Source organism: Trachemys scripta, chromosome 2 (assembly GCF_013100865.1).
Source record: "Trachemys scripta elegans isolate TJP31775 chromosome 2, CAS_Tse_1.0, whole genome shotgun sequence".
NCBI lineage: Eukaryota > Metazoa > Chordata > Testudines > Emydidae > Trachemys > Trachemys scripta.
The window spans coordinates 236,086,216-236,109,468 of NC_048299.1; the positions used below are offsets into that span (position 1 = coordinate 236,086,216).

The 23,253-nt window shown below is 45.4% G+C and overlaps 1 protein-coding gene across 2 annotated transcripts in view; it reads left to right on the plus strand.

The window, feature by feature from the left end:
* WWP1 (WW domain containing E3 ubiquitin protein ligase 1) overlaps positions 1 to 23,253 on the plus strand; it is a gene marked incomplete in the record, with an annotated part of 149,162 nt that overhangs the window by 118,860 nt on the left and 7,049 nt on the right. For both annotated transcript variants that reach the window (XM_034763223.1, XM_034763224.1), the window contains 1 exon segment: positions 2,820 to 2,924. In XM_034763223.1, coding sequence (XP_034619114.1) covers positions 2,820 to 2,924 — 105 coding nt within the window.

A 23,253-nucleotide genomic window follows, 5' to 3' on the forward strand; every position in this document is an offset into this window, starting at 1 on the left:
CCTTGGACCTTCAGAATGCCTGTTTTCATGTGGCGATTTTGTTGAGCCACAAAACATTCCTCCAATTCATTGTGGCGGAGTGCCATTTTCAGTACATGGTGCTGCCTTTTGGTCACTGACCACTCCCTGATGGGCTGGGGAGCACATCTGGGGTTGCTGAAAGTTCAGGGTCTATGGTTGGAGCAGGAGGCCTCACTGCATATTAACGTACTGGAGCTTCAGGCCATCTATGAGGCTTGCTGGGCCTTTCTGAACCACACCAGAGACTCAGTGGTTCACGTACTTACCAACAATATCACTCTGATATATTATGTGAACAGGCCAGGGGTAACTCACTTCAGGATGCTCTGCCAAGAGCGATCAGGTTGTGGTAGTTCTGCCTTGAGGAGAGTATCACCCTGATGGCTGATCACTTGCCCGGGGCCCAAAATCATCTCGCAGGAATTTTTCCCTGAATCACGAGTGGTCCCCGAAGATGAGTGTCTTGCGGGTCATCTTTGCAGGTTGGGGCATTCTGAGGATCGACCTGTTTGCTACAAGAGACAATAGGAAATGCTGTCCTTCTCAGTCCAGACTCCCTGACCAACACCTTTCATCTCGGCTGGCAGTCTGTTCTTCTGTACCCTTTTCCTCCAATACTGATAATTCCAAAAGTCATCCTCAAGCTAAAAGTGGATTGGGACAAAGCTTATCCTCATTCACCAGGCATGGCTGAGGCAGTGTTGGTTCTCTGACCTTCCCACGCTGTCAGTTCAGCCTCCCGTATCCCTTCCTCGCCATCCAGACATCATGTAGAATCATGGTTGCATCTTGCATTCAGTTCCCTGCATCCCACTGGGTGGCTGCTTTGTGGTTGAATGAGGAGAAAGTGTGTTATCAGTGGCCATTCAACAGGTATTATTAAAAAGTAGAAAGCCCTTTACCAGAATCACCTATTTTGCAAAATGAATTTGCCTGCAGAGTTAAGCTGATGCTGATCTCTATCCAGGACATCTCGGAGTACTTGCTGCATATTCGGTCATCGAGCCTTGCATTTAGCTCAATGAGTGTGCTCCTAGTGGCGATTTTCAGCATTTCATCCCCCCATTCATGGAAGATCATTTTTTTCCAGTGATATGTTAACAAGATTCTTAAAAGGGCTTCTTTGTCTCCATTCTCTGGTCAAAGAGCCAGTTCCTCTGTGTGAGTGGAGTTGTTGTGACCTGGCTCAGGGGGATGCAATTTGTCCACATCCTTTCTGTAGTGGACGCAGTATTCCAGATGTGGCCTCACCAGTGCCGAATAGTGGGGAATAATCACTTCCCTCCATCTGCTGGCAATGCTTCTACTAATGCAGCCAAATATGCTGTTTGCCTTCTTGGCAAAAAAGGGCACACTGTTGATTCATATCCAACTTCTCGTCCACTGTAATCACCAGGTCCTCTTCTGCAGAGCTGCCGCTTAGCCAGTCGGTCCCCAGCCTGTAGCTGTGCATGGGATTCTTCCGTCCTAAATTAAGGACTCTGCACTTATCCTTGTTGAACCTCATCAGATTTATTTTGGCCCAATCCTCCAATTTGTCTAGGTCCCTCTGGACCCTATCCCTATCCTCCAGCATATCTACCTCTCCCTCCCAGCTTAGCGTCATCTGAGAACTTGCTGAGGGTAAAATCCATCCCATCATTCAGATCCTTAATGAAGATGTTGAACAAAACCGGCCCCAGAACAGACCCCTGGGGCACTCTGCTTGATGCTGGCTGCCATCTAGACATGGAGCCATTGTTCACTACCCATTGAGCCTGACGATCTAGCCAGCTTTCTATCCACCTTTATTGTCCATTCAGCCAGTCCATACTTTTTTAACTTGCTGGCAAGAATACTGTGGGAGACTGTATCGACAGCTTTGCTAAAGTCAAGATATATCACATCCACTGCTTTCCCCATACCCACAGAGCCAGTTATCTTATTAGAAGGTAATCAGGTTGGTCAGGCATGACTTGCTGTTGGTGAATCCATGTTGACTGTTCCTGATCACCTTCCTCTTCTCCAAGTGTTTCAATATAGATTCCTTGAGGACCTGCTCCATGATTTTTCCAGGGACTGAGGTGAGGCTGACTGATCTGTAGTTCCCCGGATTCTCCTTCTTCCCATTTTTAAAGATGGGCACTATATTTGCCTTTTTCCCATCGTCCGGGACCTCCCCCAATCATCATAAGTTTTCAAAGATAATGGCCAATGGCTCTGCAATCATATCAGCCAACTCCCTCAGATGCATTAGATCTGGCCCCATGGACTTGTGCGTGTCCAGCTTTTCTAAATAGACCTTAACCTGTCATTTCACCACTGAGTGCTGCTCACCTCCTCCACATACTGTGCTGCCCAGTGCAGCAGTCTGGGAGCTGACCTGGTCTGTGAAGACTGAGGCAAAAAAAGCATTGAGTACTTCAGCTTTTTCCACATCTGTCTCTAGGTTGCCTCCCCCATTCAGTAAGAGTCCCACACTTTCCCTGACCACCTTGTTGCTAACATACCTGAGCACCATAGGCTTCCGTTGAATTTAGTGATAGTATTATATGCTGAACACCTTACAGGATTGGGCCTCCAGTAAGTGTACTCTTCAGAGCACTTAACAAACAAGAACTAATAAAGCCTTATGGTACCCTGTGAGGTAAGTAAAGGGTAGAGAAGAGTTGGATAAGAATGCAAGAGGTCTTGGTTCTGTGTTCAGACCAAGCCTTTTGTCTCTTCTTCATTGTGCAGATGTCTTTCATCTAGAGTACATAATCATTAAAAGGCAGTACAGTGCATCTATAATGATATGATGGTTGTTTATTTTCCAGGTTATGCTCTGTGGCATGCAAGAGGTTGATTTAGCAGATTGGCAAAGGAACACCGTTTATCGTCATTATACAAGAACTAGCAAGCAGATCGTATGGTTCTGGCAGGTATGATGCTCATAAAATTTTATTTTCCTGTTCTCTTTTAGCCAAAAGCCATGGAAACAGCTATATTCCTGTTCAAAACTCTGACCTTTTTTTTTATTATTAGAAAAAGAATAAATATTTTCAGAGACTTTCTTGGTATGCTATTCTACTGTATTAATCTCCATTTTAGACTACACCTCTATCCCTATAGAACACGACCTGATATAACACAAATTCAGATATAACGCGGTAAAGCAGCGGGGAGCCCCAGGCCTTTTAAAGCGCCACCCGAGCCCCGCTGCTTTACCGCATTATATCCGAATTCGTGTGGAGCCCCGGGCCCTTTAAATCACCGCCCGAGCCCCGCTGCTGGAGCTCCAGCGGTGATTTAAAGGGCCCGGGGCTCCCCACAGCAGCTGGATCACCAGGCCCTTTAAATCACTGCCGGGGAAGCCGGTCCAGTCTGGCACGGCGTACTGGCTCTTGCCGGCATGCCAGACCGGACCGAACCGGATATAACGCGGTCTCACCTATAAGGCGGTGAGATTTTTTGACTCCCGAGGACCGCGTTATATTGGGGTACAGGTGTATTTTACTTCTGGTATGTGCATGAGAGTTTTTTTTAAACCTCTAGTAATTTCTGTCTGATTCTCTACTTTAGATAGTAGTTATATGGCAGGGATGAAGGAACATAAGCTGTGTCCAGGCTTCCAGTTTCGTTTCCTCCCTCTCCCCACCATCCCCCAGTATCGAAAGAGGGACTACTAGTTACTTTTATAAATTGTTTGGGGAGTTATCCACATAGCTTTTGGGGTTTAATAGTTTGTTCTTACTTTGTGTATTATATTTTACTTTTTAGGTTTTATTGTTACACTGTAGTAAAAACTGAAGAGCTTGTATTTTTAGGATTAGTTAACAGTAGTCTTCATTAAATGTCTGCATTTAAAAGACCAGTGTATCTGACAGTTATTTCCTATGTTAAGAATAGGATAAACTGTGGTTTCTTTTTAGATTGTGGTAACTGTTGAAAAATGTTAACATTTGTTAATGCTGTAAAGTTATGTTCAGGTTTGTGCCTGTCTTAGAATGTGAAGAAAAGAGAAATATCCTATACACTCCAAAAATTTACCCAGAATTCACCCAGAAGATTAAAAACAGCAGTCACAGCCAATACATTTTCTACTGTGTTATATATCATGTTGGCTTAGTGATCTGCTTAAGAATGTTATATTAAGCCAGCAGGAAAAGTCTGACATCCCCAATCCTTTAAGACTGATTTGAAATATTTAGCATGATCCAAGGGCCAGTGATTCATCTGCTACAAATTTGTCAATTTACAAGAAACTAATTATTGAAAGATTCCTAGAAAATGGTGAAATAGCTGAATAGTGTTTCAGCATTTACAGAGCACTGATATCTTTCAGTTGCACATGTTTCTAAGAAAGTCAAGATTAAAGTAATACCTGTGCCATCTGACTCGCACAAGAAAAAAGATACTTTTACTTTATCCCCCTCCTAAGTCATAAAGGCTTCTTGGCTTGGAGTCTCCAGTCTACTACGGCCACTTTGTATCATGTAAGCCTTAAAGTGACCAGAGATGGCCAGCAGAGAATTCTCGTTCTGCCGGGGAACTTTCCATTGGGAGAAAAGGTGGTGGAAGCGCTTCCACCATCTTCTACACCAACTGTACCCCATCTTTCCTTCTCTGGTCATAATAGGTGATAGGAAGCATGTTGGGGCATTCTGTGGACATGGGAGAGGGGGAAGGAGCATGGTGGAGTGAAGCTTCACTACATCTGATCCTTCACTGTTGTGACAATCCTAAGGGACCGTATGCCACTAGTGTCAGAGAAAGCTTCTCCTGTGGAGATCTAACTTGTGTCAGAGATTGGTGGCTAAAGATTATGTGGTGCAACTGCATCATTGCAACCCACCTCTTGACTGCAGTTGAGCTTCGTGCAGGCAGAGTGGAGAATTTTCACCATTATGATTTAGACTTTGACAAGTAGCCCAATCTGGGATGGTCTATAAACTACATTTAGTTAATATGTGGCCTTCAGCACTACTGATGTTCAGTGTTTTCATAGTAGAAACCTTAATAGCGCCAATAAGAATGGGGGAAGATGTATTGAGTTCCCCCTTGGCAAGACAGATAAGGAATCTTCTGTCTTTGACCCTGAGGGGAGAGAACTGTTGGCCTGGACTCTACAGGCTAATGTTAGAGAAGGGGAGTACGGGGGCTATATTTCAGGAATGGGGATAAAGCTGTTTAACAAGAGGAAAAAATGGTCAGTAAAAAAATAAGAAGTTAGGGTAAAAGGAGAGGCAATTCTGAAGGGAAAGTTGATGGGGGGGGGAAATAAAAAGCAACGTTAGAAAGGTAAAAATGTCTGGAAAAGAGAGTGAAGATGAGGTAAAAATTGAAGTATAACACTAAAGACAAGGAAGGCTAGATTAAAATACAGAAGGAAAGGAAGAAAAGTGAAATAGAAGAATAGGGAATGAAGGAAAAACAAAACCAAATAGTAAGCTCATTATTTTATTGAACATTTATAGATAAAAGATTATGATAAAAGTATTATGTAAAACACATTCTGTTCATGGCTTTCCTAATTTGGAATTAATGGCCCTGTGATCATGGTCCTGTGACTCAGGAGGTACACCCGTTAACAATTCAAATTCTCAGCCTCTGCGTTTTACCTTCTCACCCATCAGAGAAGAGGCTCTGGGATCATTTGCTAGACTCAGAAACTCCCAGGCTTTGCTCAGGATGGTAATTCATGCAAAGGAACCCAGGAGATGAAGACTGTGTCTTAGCTGCAAAGTAGGCATAATGCCCTCTGCAGCGGGATCATCTTCACTGTTGGGAGAGCAGGCAACTATCAAATTTGCAGTCCTCACTGTGTCACCAAGGAGGATGATCAGCTGATGTAGGAAGCAGTGCTGAGGGTGGAGTCCAACCTCCCAAGTCACATGCACGTAAAGGATGCAGGGGGACCCTTCTTTGTACTCTAGCTGGACTCTTGAGAGCAAGGCTGCTGACCTGAGCATGTAAAGATGAATACCACTGGCTTCTGGCCACGCTGTCCCACAACTGCCATTAGCATTACACACACTCTTCCTGTCATTAAATGATTGATTATTTTCGAAAACTCATGGAAGAGGAGAGAGATTCATGGAAGAGGGAAAATATAGTGCCAATCTATAAAAAAGGGGAGTAAGGACAACTCAAGGAATTACAAACCAGTCAGCTTAACTGCAGTACCTCGAAAGCAAATGGAGCAAATAATCAAGCAATCAATTTGCAAACACCTAGAAGACGATAAAGTAATAATTACCATTAACATCAATTTGTCAGGAACAAATACTGTCAAACCAACCTAATAGCTTTCTTTGACAGGGTAACAAGCCTTGTGGATAGGGGGGAAGCAGTAGATTTGATATATCTTGACTTTAATAAGGCTTTGGTACTATCTCGCATGACCTTCTCATAAACAAACTAGGAAATAAAGCCTAGAATGAGCTAGGTGGGTGTCTCACTGGTTAGAAAGTAGTTCCCAGAGAGTAGTTATTAGTGGTTCACAGTTAAGCTGGAAGGTCATATCGATTGGGGTCCTGCATGGATCAGTCCTGGTTCTGGTTCTGTTCAATATCTTTGTAAATGATTTAGATAATGGCATAGAGAGTACACTTATAAAGTTTGCAGACAATATCAAGTGCTTTTTGAATTGGGTTAAAATTCAAAATGATTTGGACAAACTGGAGAAATGGTTTGAAGTAAATAGGATGAAATTCAATAAGGACAAATGCAAAATACTCCACTTAGGAAGGAACAATCATTTACACACATACAAAATGGGAAATCACTGTGTAGGACAGAGTATTGCGGAAAAGGTTATAGTGGATCACAAGCTTAAATGAGTCAACAGTGTAACACCATTGCAAAAAAAAGTGAATATCATTCTAGGATGTATCAGCAAGTGTGTTGTAAGCAAGACACAAGAAATAATTCTTCCACTCTCCTGTACTTCGATAAGACCTCACCTGGAGTACTGTGTCCAGTTTTGGGCACCAAATTTCAGGAAAGGTGTAGAAAAATTGGAGAAAGTCCAGAGGAGAGGAACAAAAATGATTAAAGATCTAGAAAACATTTATTCAGTCTGGAGAAGAGAAGACTGAGGGAGGACATAAGCTTTCAAGTATGTAAAAGGTTATTACAGGGAGGAGGGTGAAAAAATGTTCTCCTTAACCTCTAAGGATAGGACAAGAAGCAATGGGCTTAAATTGAAGCAAGGGAGGTTTAGGTCAGACATTAAGAAACATTTTCTAATTGTTTGGGTAGTTAAGCACTGGAACAAATTGCCTAGGGAGGTTGTGGAATCTCTGTCTTTGGGTTTTTTTTAAAAAATGGGTTAGACAAACACCTCTCAGGCAAGGTCTAGTTATTACTTAGTCCTGCGTTGAGTGCAGGGGACTGGACTACTGAGATCCCTTCCAGTCCTACACTCCTATGATTATTTTTCACTGCTGGTGGTCTCCAACATATGCATTCTCTTTATGATCTCAACACAGCTCTTGGGTAGCTCATCAAACCACCAAAAGTCATCCCACTAGGCAGCAGATCTAGAAGAGCCCTCATCCCAAGCTCTTTTAAGAAGTAGTAGAACTTTTGAACTCTGAAAAAGAGTGGGACCTTGAAGGGAGAGTGAGGCTTCTCAGCAATGCTAAGGTGGGAGAATGCCTTTCTGAGAGAGGGTCCCTCTTTCTGCTCCAAGTTAGGCAGTTTTCTATTAAGCACTCTAGCACCCTTAAGTACCAGACTCTTCTGACAACAAAAAGAAAAAGTCTCCAAAGACATGGCTCTTCAAAGCCAAGGAAGAACAAGGCATTCTTTCCTGTCCATCAGGGACATGAATGAAATTTGCTGACAGAAGTATTGGGATCAGACAGACACCAAAATCACCCTTCCTTAAGTCATGCACAAGACTGTAAATATAAACTTATAAAGGAACACCATGAATCTTGGAGTCTTGCTTCATATTGCCCCGCTATACCCTTGCCTAGCAGCAGTGGGACAGCAGTATCCTTTTGGATCCAAGCAGAAGAAAGCTATAGAAATTATTTAAGAAAATAAATTTTCTTAGTTGTTACTAATTAACTAAATTAATAAATGAGTCTCTTAAAAAAGGTAGTCAGGGGAAATAAAGTGTTAGACGTACTGCCCACAGCATTGCCCACTGCATTAGTGTGACCAGGGAAAGCTGCCAGTGAGCCTGGTGCTTGCCCCAGTGGGCGGGGCTGGAGGAACTGCTGGCATGGGGTGCTGGCTCCTTGGGGTTGCTTTCACCGTTGCGGTTCCCGGTAGAGCCTGCAGCTCCGCATATACAAAATTTATATCCGCGGAAATAAATTGGTATCTGCGCAGGGCTCTATTGATCATCACTGTGCACTTAGCAGAGATTTTCACTGAGCTGTCAGTAATGCCCGTGACTTTTTTCTGACTAGTTAGTTAATTTAGAACTCAGCAATGTATACAAGTAGTTCCAATATGCATTATTTTGCATTTATCATGACAGAGTTTCATATGCTGTCATGTTGCAAAGTCCACCTAGCTTTGTCTCTCTAGAATTCTTCTCCTCTGTAATTAGTCTTCAATGACCTATATAATTTTATTTAATCTGCAAATATTGCCACTTCACTGTTCATTAGATCATTAATAAATGTATAAAACATTAGTCCCAGTCTGGATCCTGGGCATCCCCAGTGTTAATCTACTACTATGTTGATAATTAACCATTTTATTCCCACTTTCACTTTCTGTCTCTTGGTCAGTTTCTGGTCCATGATAGTAGTTTCCCACAAATTCTGTTTACTTAGTTTCTTTAATAGCCCCTTGTGAAGATCATTTCAAAGGCTCTTTGAAAGTCCAAATAAATGTTATATATGTTCTCCTTTAATCTGCTATTGTCAAAAATTTTTAGTAGATGACTTTCCTTTACAGAAGCTGCATTGGCTTATACTTGTTATGTCATGTATATCTAGATGTTTTTTGTCTTGTTAGGAACTGACATAAGGTTATCTGCTGTATATTTCTCAAGATCGCCATTTGCATATTTAAAAAAAAGATATGCTACATTCCAGTCTTCTAGAATAAGAAGCCAATTTTAATGAGGCTATGTATTTGTATTAGTTCAGCTATTTAATTAAGTTCCTTTTGAATTTTTGAAGGAATGTCATTCACTCCTGGTGTGTTCGCTATTTAATGTATCTGTCAGATCTTCCTCTTTTTGACACCTCAGTCTCTGATAGTACCTTATTTTTATTATCCCCCATCCCCCCCAAAAAAGTGGAGTGAAGACTGATGCAGAGAAATCATTTAGTTTATTTAGGATGTCTTTGTTTTCATCACCTGTTCCCTATATTCCCTTGTAGTCCAGCTTGTTGACTGACTGATTCTCCTATATATTTTTTAACAAAACATGCTTCTGTTAACAAATTTGAACATCTTGAAGGATCAGATCTCTAAGCAACAAGCCAAAGCTGTCAGCAAAAGAGAGGTTGTGACACTAGAAGTGCAAGTCTGAACCTCCCCAGATAATAGACTACCTAATTTTCATCTTCTGTGAAGTAGTGTTACAAATGACTCACTCTGGCATATCTTCAGGGTGCTACCAGAAATTTACTTCTTTTCTGACCAGAGATTTTGAATCATCCCCGTTTCCCTCCAAACTTCAAATGCAAGATGTCCTGAAACAGGCAATCCTGACACCTACACATCAGAACAATGAGATTAGTCCCAAACAAGGAGAGTCTTTTAGGGATATACTTTCTGCTGTATGGAAAAGAACAAGGAGCATATATCTCATGCTAAATATCTCATCAAATTGCACATTTTGAACTTTGTCATGAACAGCTATTGCAGATGGAGAACATCTATTACATCTTTGTTGACTTGATGAATGCAGATTTCATTATCTCCGCTGCACCAGCTCATTGGGTGTTTCTGTTGTTCACACTGATCTTTGAAAGGGGCCCCCGTGGCATTTAATTCCCCTTATTTTGGTGAAAGTGATTCTACTCTTGCTGAATTATTTCCATCCTGTTATACTTGGAAGATTGACTGGTAAAGGGTTTTTAATAGCAGAAAGCTACAGTGGCAGTAGGGGCTGTGTAGAGCTGCTCTGTCATCCGGGATCTGTATTGAACTCTGATATGGGCAAATTTATGAACAGTCCATTTGGAAGGTCTGCTCAAAAACCTTCAGATGGTGTGTGCCCATGAGAACAGATCTCGGAAATACTCTAACATATCCACATAGGCTAACCCAACTTCCACAAAACAGTTCGTTCAGCTTCTGAAATTTAAAGGCCTCTTTCATCCAACTAGTACCCTAGGTCACAAAGCCCTTCACACTTCTTTGTTTCCACTTTTGCTATTGGGATCCCAAGTAACCTCTAAACACAAGTCATATTGCTATGGTGGAAGGAGTCCAAACTGGGCCTTAGGAAGGATTTTAATAAGAGATCCTGTTTGTAACTACAACATAGTTCTTCATAAACTCTGTATGTCCCCTTGTGAGCCCATTCATTCACTTACTCTTTATTGGCTTTGTATTAAATTTTCCTCTATTACTTTGACTCAGAGTGGAGGAAATTGGTGCCTTTTCATTTAATTTATCTTTTACCTTCTATAATGAGAATTACCCTCAGTATTGGCTGCCATCTTTTTACCGAAGATAAATGTCATCCACAAGAATCAGACCATTCACTTTTCCTCTTTCTGTCCCAATTTGTTAGAAAAGGAAAAGGTCTGCCTTTCTGTAGATGTGATCAGAAGTTCTGGGAGGTTCTGGCATAGGTTAGAAGAATTCAGGTCCTTTGTTCATTTTGTTTCAGGATTCTAAAAAAAGGTCATAAGGCTTTTCAGTCTTAGCTAAGTGGATGTACACATGAGTCACTTGAGTTTCTTCCCTGTCCCTTGGAAATTAAGTTCTTTTCCATAAGGGTATGCAGAGTTCCTTGGTTCAAAGGGAGTTACAGAACAGGTAACACCAGTTACTTGGCAGTTACTTCACACCTTTACTAGACATTATCATGTAGATTTCAGTGCTACTTGGAAGACTACTTCCTGAGTGTAGTTGTCCAAAACAATTTGGCCTTGTTCTTTCATTCTATATTCCGCTCACTTCAGATTGGGAGAGTCCTCTGCAGAAAATAGAATAGTTTTATGAAGGGTTACCCTAATCTGTAGACCCATACTGTTTTCAGGTTTTTGGTTATTCTGTTTCTGATTACATTAAAATATTGTAGAATTATAAGAAAAAATGACTTATGAGAAGAGGTAGGGCCTGCTGAGGAGAAAGCTGAACAACTAGAGTCTAAGTTATTGGTTGATGGTGATGCTACATGAATCAAAGTGGAGCAGCCCATTAATCTCAGATATGGGGGTCTCCTTCATAGAACTCTTTTCAAGTAAGGAACAAAATGTTATTTAGTTGTATATAGGCTCATTGTATCATACTTCCGGCAGCTAACTCTAGAAGACTCATTTAGATGGCATGTTGTTGCATTTTAGTTAGTTTTTAAACTTACCTAAATATGGTGAAAAAATGAAGAATTTGAAATGTCTGACAAAGCCAGAATAGTTCTGGTGGGACAAATTTGAATCTGCCTGCATAACTTGAGACAAAAAAAATGCTCCGAGCTGCTAGTGTTGGTTCCTCCTCAAATTAGCCCCTCAGCTGTAGCTGTACTCAGTTAATTGGTCTTTGTTAGGTCCTTCTTAACCTACGTTGGTGGGGATTTGAGTGACAGGGTGCTGAGTCATTAGGATAAAGGTGCAGCCTTTAAAAACTATAACTACTCTGCCTTGATTGGTATTTAAAAGATTATTACCACACTTAATCAAAATAGAAAAAATATTCTGAGGGACATGCCCTAGGCATGTAATGTCCTATGTGTGCTCCATTTCAAATGCACCCTTGATCAGATACTTTTTGTAGCATTGCCCGTTTGATGCACACATGCACCCTCGCTATCCTTGTACACTGAACCAAACGTATATAGAGCAGTGTTGAACAAATCATCTTCATTTCCTTCTCAACCACCTTGGGTTTGAGATGGAGCATCTGTAAGGAAGCTGGAGTGTCGGCAGCCTGGCCTAGCAGTCGTAGCTGGGCTGGGGTCTACACATCAGAATGGTAGTCAGTGAGCAGGGATCAGAGGAATTGCTGGAGCCAGGTTCAATGAGCGCGAGTCAGGGTCAAAGTCAGGCTGTGGTCGGAGACTAGATCAGAGGTAGTACCGTACTAGGATGGAATCAGGAGGCAGGAGCAGAGTTGAGCAGGGATCAGAGGCCAGAGATCAGGAATCAGGAGATGAAGTGAGGTCTGGAGTTGCAGACGGTCCAAAGTCTGTCCTGTTGTCCAGACAACTTCCTGGGGCACCCTCCAAGGTTAAATACAGCGCTTAGCCAATCAGAGGACCACAAGGTGCTTTCACTCTGGGTGGCTACTATCCACAGTGTGCTCCCTGGCTGTTGCTCTGTACGTGCTGCGGTGGCACTGTGGGAACATCAGCTGTCCCAGGCTCAGCAGACCCAGGCTCTAGTCCCTGGATCCTTAAAATGTCTTGCACTGGCTACTTCATAGTTGGGTTATTTTCTTTAGGGAATAACTTCAAGGTTTTACTTTGTTGTTTAGGTATTAGTCCCCTTTTTAGTTTTTACTAGTTATAGTAATGTTTTTGAGGGGACTTCTTTGAGCGACTCATTGTTTCCCTCCCCACGATCTCCCAGGGGCCTTTCCTTTTTTGAAAGATTTTATCTTCAAGTTATGCCTAGATCCCCTGGATCTAAACATTGCCTCACTTGCTGGGATTCTGTCCCAGTTAGCAATGGTCATTCTCACCGTATCCACTACTTAGGGGATACCCATGTGCCGTCAAAGTGTAAAATTTGTTCAGGGTTTAAGAATAGGTCCAGAAAAAACAGGGAGATTAATCTTAGGTTCTTCAGGGTGAACCTGCATCACACCCAGGCCCTGATATACCCCTCGCCTACACAGCAGTCTTCCAACGAGCACAGTGCCCCATTGGCCTCTGCAGCCAGCCTCTCTCCCCCCCCCCCCCCCCCCGATAGTTGTATGAGAGAATCCTGGAGGGTGGCACCAAGACTTGCAGAAAGAGGAGCTCCAGATCCTTTTAAGAAGCCAGTGCCAAGAAACCTAGGTCACCACAGTGACGTGCTGTTTTGGAGAGCTCCTGTCCCAGAAAGAGACTCTAAGCTCTGCCAGTACCGAGGACCCCTCAGCTAAGGCTTCAGGAATTTGAGTCCTGTGGTACTAGCATCACTCGGTCCTGAAACCAGCCTTGGTACCACCCAGTCACACTATTGGTGCTAAGAATCGTAAGGATTCTGCATCAGAGGTACTGACTGCAGGTCCTGCATCTCCCAAGTTGACGTCACAATCCGATGAATCAGTGCTATCAAAGCCAAGGCCATCTTCCGTATCACCTCCTCTCACTGCAGTGCCTTGACAGGTTTCTGTACAAATTCATTCAATACTGTGGGAGTCTAGATTCTCCAGATGAACCAGAGTCCCTTCTACTAACAGGTTACGGAAAGACTCTGAGTACTGGAGCCTCATCTGTCACTGGTACTGCCCAATTCTCCATTACTGCCTGGCTCTCCAGTACCCACTAATAGAGATAGGCAGCCTCCCTCAACACCACCCTTGTCTGCTCCTCCCTTGTACTATGAGGAAAATAATTCCTCAAACTCTCAGATTTTTGTTAGAAGGTTGCTCAGTTACCCGCCCAGAATTACCTCTCCTGACTCTCTTTCTGAGAGGGAAGCTCCAAGTCACAGGTAGACTCCTGTCATTCCTCATTCCTCTTGGTGTGATCAACTCTGGATGCCCCCTCCTTTTCCTTATGCCCCCCTTCCCATTGGCCATATTGGGACCCATGGGCCATTTATCTATAATAATTTTTATATCCAGAGTACTAGCTACACCTGTGGGGAGCGCTAGAGGCAGAACTCACCTTCTGTTCCTATCCTGCTGCATCAGTTTTCACTGTAGGAGAAATCTTTTGAGGAACATGAGAAAAGGGTGGATGAGAAAGCTACACCACAAAACTAACATCTTATCCTCCTCACCTGATGAAGTGCTGTTGTTTTCCCTCTCCCCCAGTCCATGTGGATGATTTTCTGGAGTTCCAGGAGCTTATGAAGAGGATTGCTGACTCCTTCCAAATCCCCTTAGAGGAGGTTCCTGGCACTCCTATAAACTTTTGGACATTCTCCATACTGACATCTTGTGATGGGTAGCCTTACTCCTAAATGAAGCTTTCCTTGAACGTGCTGAAGCAATGTGGCAAACCCTATGGCCACCATAACTCTAGCATATAAAAGAGTAAATAAGGGTTCTGAATTTCTGTTCATGTTTTAGTTGTTGATGCTGTGAATGAGCATAGTAGACAATGCTATTCTAAAGCAGCCCTGCGTGATAAAGACCAAAAATGCCTAAATCTGTTTGGTCGTAAGAGCTATTCTTTTGCATCATTGCAATTTACAATCACTATCTGTCAAGCCCTGATCGCAAACTACAATCACAAAAACTACAGCAAGTTTAACTCTTTTATTGACCATCTATCTGCCTCAAAAACAGAGAGAGCAATTTCAGACCATCATTGTGGAAAAGATATTTATTAGCTGGTACTTTGTTATAGGCTTCTTTAAACAAGGCCTAGACATGGCCAATATATCAGCTTGTTCTGTTTCTACAGCAACTGTCATGCATCTCATCTCTTTGCTGCAATCCTCGCAAATCCCAGGGAAGGTCCAAAGTACCATTGAGGATCTTCCTTGGGTGGCTCAAGGTCTTCAAAACTACCTGTAATCCTTGCATTCTCTCAAGGATTTGAGGGTTACTATCATCTCCCTCAATATCTACACACCTGCATATAAAGGAGCTGCTTCTTTGAGTGCTTGTTCATGTCACTTCCAATCAGATGTGTGCGCACACGGCAGCCAGAAAACTTTTCCCGTAGCAGCATCTGTTGGGTCGGTCTGAGCACACCCTGGAGTCGCGCCTTTATGGTGCTAAATATTGAGCCCTGCCGACCTTCCACCCCCTCAGTTACTTCTTACCGCCGATGATGGCTAGCTGGAACAACCTGTTGCTCTCACTTTGCAAGTGCATTTGGGCAGTATTTATATTTAATTCTCAGTAATTTACTAGTGTTAGTTTAGTATTAGTAGTTAGGTCATAAGTTTCCTTTAAGGGGTCTTACTCCCCCCCCCATACCCCCACACACAACCAGTGCTCCCCTAGCACCGGGATATGCCCTGGTCCACAGGGTTCAAACTCTGTGAGGACTGTGGAAAATTTATGCCTAAGAGTGACCCATACTCTTCCTGTCTGTGGTGTCTCGGGGAGAGCCACCAGAAGGAGAGGTGCAGAATTTGCAAAAGGTTTTGCCCTAGGACTTTAAGACTGGGAGCAAAGGCTCAAGATACTTCTCACAGAGGCAACACTCCAACCACAATCCAACCCGGTGTCAGCAGAACCCACGCCCAGCACCTCCTCATCGGTGCGCCGTCACCAACAATGTATGAGCCGGTGCTGAGAAAGGACAATTGCCCATAGACAGTCTTCTGTGAGACACCGGTCTCAATCCCCAGTGCCCCAGAAAAAGAAAAGGCCAGAGGGGGTCACTCTCCCCCTTCCAAGCCCAAGGAGCCTGCGGCAGGGAGCCCTGAACCGGGCCACGTGACTTCAGCCCCTCCGCCTCCCAGGGTCTCATCGACTCCTGCCCCCTTGGCGGTCCAGTTGAGTCTGAACCCTCACCGGTCTCCGGACTGATATGGCGGAGAGCTCTAGCTCCCTTCTATGCTGGAGGCGTTCGAGGCGGCTCAGGACCTTATGCATCTCATGGCGCCGTCCTTCCCACAGAGGAGGAATAAGTCACCGGTGACTGCCTGGCTCCTGATCCCATCAAGGGGCAAGCCAGCGATGATGGCGCGCCAATCTCTATCACCAGCACACCTTTCCCCGGCACGGTCCACCCACGTAGGGGTGCCGCACCGGTTCCCACACCACTTTCCGGCACCACGGAGTACCTCTCCTCAGTGGTCGTCCTTTTCTGAGACCTCGGAATTGGAAGCGGAATCCTACCACTTGAAATAGGACCAAGAACAGAAAGTCTAGGTCCTGGCGTGACCGCCACCCCATTCAGAGCCGTGGCCCCCCTAATGGCAGCCCCCACCTTAATGGCCCTTCTGGACACCCTCGGCATATCATCAGAGCCAGGGACAGAACCAGAGGTCAAGGTCCAAATCCACATCGGTAATATCAGCTTCCTTCATACCTCCACAGGCATCATTGGTACCACCAGTATTGGGGGCACTGATGCCCCACTGTTCTCCTGCAGTGCCGGCACCAACATCGGCGACCTCGGCACCAATGATCTCAATTCCGGTGGCCCCAACACCGCATGCTGCTGACGTGGCAGAGCAGCAATACCCGGTGCCACATGACCCCCTGAGCGCCATAGGGACTGAGCAGGGCCTGTTGCCAGGGCTTTCCTCCTCGTCCTCCCCAGATGAGATTGTGGCAGGGACATTGACAGCCCTGGCCTTGGAAAAACAACAGGGTCCTACAGCAGCTGCTGCAGCGGGTGGTCCAGAACCTGGGGATCCCGGCAGAGGAGGTGGTAGAGGACTCTGACCCCATGGTAGATATCCTCGCCCCCTCCGGGCCCGCCCACATTGCCCTGCCATTAATTAAGACCATCGCTGAGACCACAAAGACCTTGTGGCAGACCCCGGCCTCTTTGCCCCTTACAGCCAAGAGAAATGAAAGGCGGTACTTTGTTCCCTCAAAAGGATATGAAGCCTTATATACCCCCTCCCCCCCCGATTCCCTGGTGGTTGATACAGCTGATCAGTGTGAGTGCCAGAGCTACCAGGGGCCCTCCCCTAAAATTAGGGATGCTAAACAACTAGACCTATTTGGGAGGAAGGTCTACTCCACTGGAGGATGGTTGCAGCTCCGCATATCAAACCAGCAGGCCATCATGAGCAGATACTCGTATAACGTCTGCAGTGCGTCTGCCAAGTTTGCCAAGTTGCTGCCGCAGGACTCCCATGTGGAATTCTCTGCACTGATGGAGGAAGGGAAACTAATTGCACGAGCTTCCCTACAGGTGGTGTTGGACAGGGCAGATGCTGCCTCCTGCTCAATGGCCACAGGGGTGGCAATGAGGAGGAGTTCCTGGTTGCAGGTCTCAGGTCTCCCCTATGAGGTCCAACAGACCATTCAGGACCTCCCCTTTGAAGGTTCGGCCCTCTTTTCAGAGAAAACAGATAAGACTCCACAGTTTAAAGGACTCAAGGGCCACCCTCAAGTCCTTGGGCCTCCATACTCCCACGACTCAGCGCAGGCACTTCTGGCCGCAGCCTCCCTCGCAGTTCTACCAACTACAGAACCAACAGGATGCTCCTCGGAAGAGGAATAGGAGCAACAGAAAAAGGCCCTGCCCATCCTCAGGACAGGGCTCTGGCCAACCCAAACCACCTTCCAGCCCCAAACCAGCCTTTTGAAGGTGTGGTCGAGGACGGCGCACCAGGACAAGAACTGGATCTACACCCCCTTTTCGTCCCGACTATCCCCTTTCCATCGTGCTTGGTTCCGTATCACTTCAGACCGCTGGGTGCTGTGCACAGTAGAGAGGGGATACTCCATCCAATTCTGTGCCCTCCCGCCCTTCCACCCCACCCCTCCCGGTCCATCTTCAGGGACCCTTCTCACGAGCAACTCCTTATACAGGAGGTGCACTCGCTCCTATTGCTAGGGGCAGTGGAAGAGGTTCCTAAGGAGCAGAAGGGCAAGGGCTTCTATTCCTGGTATTTCCTAATACGGAAAGCCAAGGGCGGGCTTAGGCTCATCCTAGACCTGCAAGAACTCAACAGGTTCGTGAAGAAACTCAAGTACCGCAGGGTCTCTTTGGCCTCCATCATCCCTTCATCGGATCCAGGAGACTGGTATGCCGCCCTCGACTTGAAGGATGCATACTTTCACATAGCAATAATTCTGTCCCACAGAAAATACCTCAGGTTTGTGGTGAACAACACCCAGTACCAGTTCACAGTCCTCCCATTTGGCCTGTCGGCAGCACCTTGAGTGTTCACCAAGTGCATGGCAGTCATGGCTGCATTCCTGCAAAGACGGCAGATACAGGTGTTCTCATACTTCAAAGACTGGCTCCTCAAGGGCCGCTCCAGGTCTCAAGTGGAGGCACAAGTCTGCTTCATAAGAGCGACGTTTGACAAACTGGCCGCCTTCTGAACGAGGGAAAATCAACGATGTTCAGAGGATAGAGTTTATAGGGGCAGTTCTAGACTCCACACAAGCCAGGGCATACCTCCCGGGAGCAAGGATTCAGTCTCTTCGCGACATCATACAAGGTCTCAGGCAGTTCCCCACCACTACAGCAAGGAATTGCCTGAAACTTCTAGGACACATGGCTGATTGTACCTATGTAGTACAACATGCTAGACTCAGGCTTCGTCCTCTTCAGTCGTGGCTAGCATTAGTGTATCGGCCAGTCCGAGACAGCTTGGATAGGATTGTAACCCTGATTTGCTCAGTACTCGACTCCCTCCTATGGTGGCTCGACCCACAGGTAGTATGTGAAGGTGTCCCCTTCACCAGCCCTCAGCTTTCTCTTTCGCTAGTGACAGACGTGTCAGCTTTGGGCTGGAGAGCACATTTGGGAGACCTCAGGCCACAAGGCCTCTGGTCTCAGGCAGAACTCGGTCTCCATATGAATGTCAGAGAGCTGAGAGTGGTATGTCTAGCATGACAGACTTTTCGGGCACACTTGACAGGGAGATGTGTGTCGGTTATGACAGACAACACCAGTGCGATGTTTTATATCAACAAACTGGAGTGCACGCTCCTCTTCCCTGTGCCAGGAAGCCCGCATGCTGTGGGACTTCTGTGTGGAGCACTCGATACATCTGCAAGCGTCGTACCTCCCTGGGGTACTATCTCAGCAGGTTGTTCCATGTCCATGAGTGGTCCCTTTGCCTGGATGTTGCAAACTCAATCTTCCATCAGTGGGGCTTTCCCCAGATAGACCTGTTCACCACGTGATGCAACAGGAAGTGCCAGCAGTTTTGCTCCTTCCTGAATCACAGCCCTGGCTCCATTGCAAATGTGTTCCTCCTCTCAGGGGGAGGCCATCTCCTTTACGTGTATCCACCTATCCCTCTTTTTCACAAGATGCTCCTTAAGGTACGAAGGGAGGAAGCCTCGGTCTATTGATAGCTCCAGCCTGGCCCCGCCAGCACTGGTACACATTACTCCTGAAAATGTCCATGGAAGCCCCAGTCATCTTGCTGCTCTTCCTAGACTTATTAATGCAGGATCACGACTGTCTCTAAAACCTGAACCTCAAGTTGCTACACCTCACGGCGTGGAAGCTCCATGTCTGAAACTGATGTAGCTCTCCTGCTTGGATCCGGGTAGACAAGTCCTCCTTGGAAGCAGGAAACCTTCCCTGAGGGCCACGTACCTTGCCAAGTGGAAGAGATTTTCAGTCTAGTCGACGCAGCACCATTCGTCTCCGATGCTCGCATGTGTACCACTTATACTGGACTAGCTTTTCCATCTCAAGCAGCAGGTGCTGTCCATGTCATCAATAAGGGTTCACTTGGCCATCATCTCTGCCTTCCACCCAGGTGCAGAGGGCCGCTTGGTCTTTGCTAAACCTGTGATTAGCTGTTTCCTTAAAGGTCTCGACAGGCTGTACCCACATGTCCAGCAGCCTGTCCCGGCTTGGGACCTCAATCTGGTCCTTTCCAGACTCATGGGGCCGTCCTTTGATCCTTTGGCGATATGCTCCCTGCTCTCTCTCTCATACAAGGTAGCGTTTCTGGTAGCGATAACCTCAGCCAGGAGGGGTCTGAGCTCAAGGCCCTGACTTCAGAGCCCCCTTACACTGTGTTCAATAAGGACAAAGTCTAGTTTATGCCTCACCCGGCTTTCCTCCCAAAACTTGTCTCCCAGTTTCACATCAGCCAGGACATCTTCCTCCCAGTATTGGATCGAGCTGCAGGGAGACTCACTGGATGTCTGCAGATCGCTAGCCTTCTACATCGAGAGAATGAAACTGTTCCAAAAGTCTGTCCAGCTATTCGTGGCAGTGTCAGACAGAATGAAAGGTCTTCCTGTCTCTTTTCAATGGATTTCATCATGGATCTCATCCTGCATCATTGAGTGCTACAACCTGGCAGGGGTGCCTGCTCCTTCGATCACTGTGCATTCCCCCACGGCTCAGGCCTCTCCAACGGTGTTCCTGGCGCAGATTGCCACTCAGGAAATCTGCAGAGCAGCGATGTGGTCCTCCATACACACTTTCTCCATGCACTAGGCAATCACCCAGCAGGCCAGGGACAATGAGGTCTTTGGAAGAGCAGTGCTCTGATCAGTGGACAACTCCGAAGCCATCTCTTGAACTTGGGCTTGTGAGTCACCTGATTGAAATTGACACGGACAAGCACTCAAAGAAGAAAAAACGGTTACTCACCTTCTCGTAACTCTTGTTCTTTGATATGTGTTGTTCATGTCCATTCCAATACCCACCCTCCTACCTCTCTGTTGGAGTAGCCAGCAAGAAGAAACTGAGGGGGTGGTTGGTTGGCAAGGCTATATATTGAGCGCCATGAAGGCGTGATTCCAGGAGGCGCTCAATCCAACCCGACAGATGCTGCTAGGGGAAAAGTTTTCCGTGCATGCACCTGTTTGGAATGGACATGAACAACACAGCTCAAAGAACAACAGTTATGAGAAGGTGAGTAACTGTTTTCTCAGCAGGTCAAAGACAGTGTAGATATCCCTTCCAGCCCAATTCCCTGCATATCACATGCCTTCAGAACCACCTAAATTGACATGTAGATTCCAGAAGCGAGAACCATTCACCACCAAAATGACCACTACTCAGCTTTCCTCATCAAGTAGGCATCCATTTTTATTTTTGGTCGAGGGTCAAGAACTATGCCACTATCAGGACCTAGAGCTGTATTATTTTGCTCACTCTCTCCCACCGTTTGGGGATCATCTCTCCCATTTCCAATCCTCATGTTAGCAGATTACCTCAGACAGATGGGATTTGGAAGTCTTAACCTGGGGCTATTCTGTCCATGTCACCTCCATTCCCCTATCCCTTTTCAGGGTCCCATCTCACAAACATCTGAGACAGGAAGTCCTATCCCTTCTTCACATAGGAGCCATAGAACAAGTACCTGCCCAGCACCAAGGGAAGGGGTTCTATTCCAAATACTTTCTGGTTCCCAAAAAAGAAGGGCTATCTGGTCTCAGGCCATTAAACATTTTCATAAAAACACTAAAGTTCAGGATAGTGACACTTGCAGATATAATACCATCTCTAAATCTTGGGGACATGTTTGCGTCGACCTTCAAGATGCGTATTTTCATATCACAATGTATCCATCTCGCAAGAGGTTTCTGCACTTTGCGGTCAGACAGGAACACTTTCAATATCAAGTGCTCCCCTTTTGGACTCTCTACTGCCCCCAGAGTCTTTATGAAAGTTCTGGCAGTGGTAGCTACTCAACTTCAATGGTTGGGTATAATCTTCTTCCCCTATCTCAATAATTGGCATCTCAAGGATTGCTCACACAGCCAAATTCTTTCCACAGTGAAGACAGCTATGACTCTATTTGACAAGTTAGAACTTCAACAAAGAGAAGCTCGCTTTGACACCAATTCAGCAAATAAAGTTTATAGGAACCACCTGAGATGCCACATCATCCACAGCATTCCTACTGCTACACAGATTTATGACACTAATGAATCTGAACTCGCAGGTCCAAATGAGTCCACAAATAGCCAGAACTGTTCTACAGCTCCTAAGTCACGTGGCAGCCTGCATCTTTGTCACACTTCATTTCAGTTTGCACCTACATTGCATCCAGGGATGGTTGAGAACTGTTTACACTCCCTAGCAAGCAGAACAAATTAGTGTTGATCTCTCCCCAGATTCTAGAGTTGTTTAATAGGTGGACAGATCCAAACAAGGTCTGTGTTTAATTCCTCTTCATTCCACATCCCCTCATTACCACCATAGTATCAGATGCATCTCTTGTATGGTGGGAAGCTTGTCTTTGGCTATTTGTACACTTATGGCGACGTGTAGAGTACAGACACTGCATGACCAGCTAGCACAGGTATAAATAGCAGTGTAGATGGTGAAGCATTGCCTCTAGACAGATAAAGTACAGACGCACCAGAATCTTAAGGTATATACCATGCACAGCTCTCTGCATGCCCAAGCAGTGCCTGCCACATTACACTGTTGTTTTTAGCAGCATACTGTCCCACTGCCTGAGTCTCTCCCTGCCACAGTGAAAGACTCTGGCAGTGGGGAAAGGCCCTGGAAAGAAGGAGGCAGTGAGGAAAGCCTCTGGCAATGGGAAGGAAGCAGGGAAAGTCTCCTTTCATTGTCACACGTAGATACACACTGCTTTTCAGTGCTCCATGTAGCTCCATGTACTCTACTTTCTGTCACAAGTGGAGACAAGGCTTTTGAATGCATACCATACAAGGCAAATGGACTGCCAAGAGTCCATTCTCCATATCAACCTCCTGGAACTCAGGCCAGTCAGAGTTGCTTGCAGCTGTTTCCTTCCTATGCTCAAGAGTCAATCTGTCAAAATCATGACAGACAGAGTCAACATGTACTATATGTATCATCAAGGAGAACCAAGAGCAACCCTTTGGGAAGAAGCATTATAACTATGGAATTGGTGCATACCCTGTTTCCCCGAAAATAAGACATCCTCCGAAAATAAGGCCTACTTACAGTTTTGCCTCTCGTTGTAATATAAGGCATCCCCCCGATAATAAGACCTCCCCGATAATAAGGCATCCACCGATAATAAGGCATTTTTCATTTCTGAAAAATAAGACATCCCCTGAAAATAAGACCTAGCGCATCTTTGGGAGCAAAAATTAATATAAGACACTGTCTTATTTTCGGGGAAACAGGGTAGCTTACCAGATTTTCATTTTGCCTCATGCTTAACAGGTCTGTAGAACACCATAGCCAATAGTTCGAGCAGATACTTCTGCCAGGACCACAAGTAAAAAATCAACAACCTGATTCTCAAGCATACATTCCTCACATTAGGTTTTCCAGAAATAGATCTATTTGCTACCACCATCAACAGAAAGAGTTGAAAGTTCTGCTGAAGAGGGTGTCTAGGCCATCAGTCCCAGGGACATTCTTTCCTCTTGTCTAAGGCTGCGATTTTTTCAGGGAGG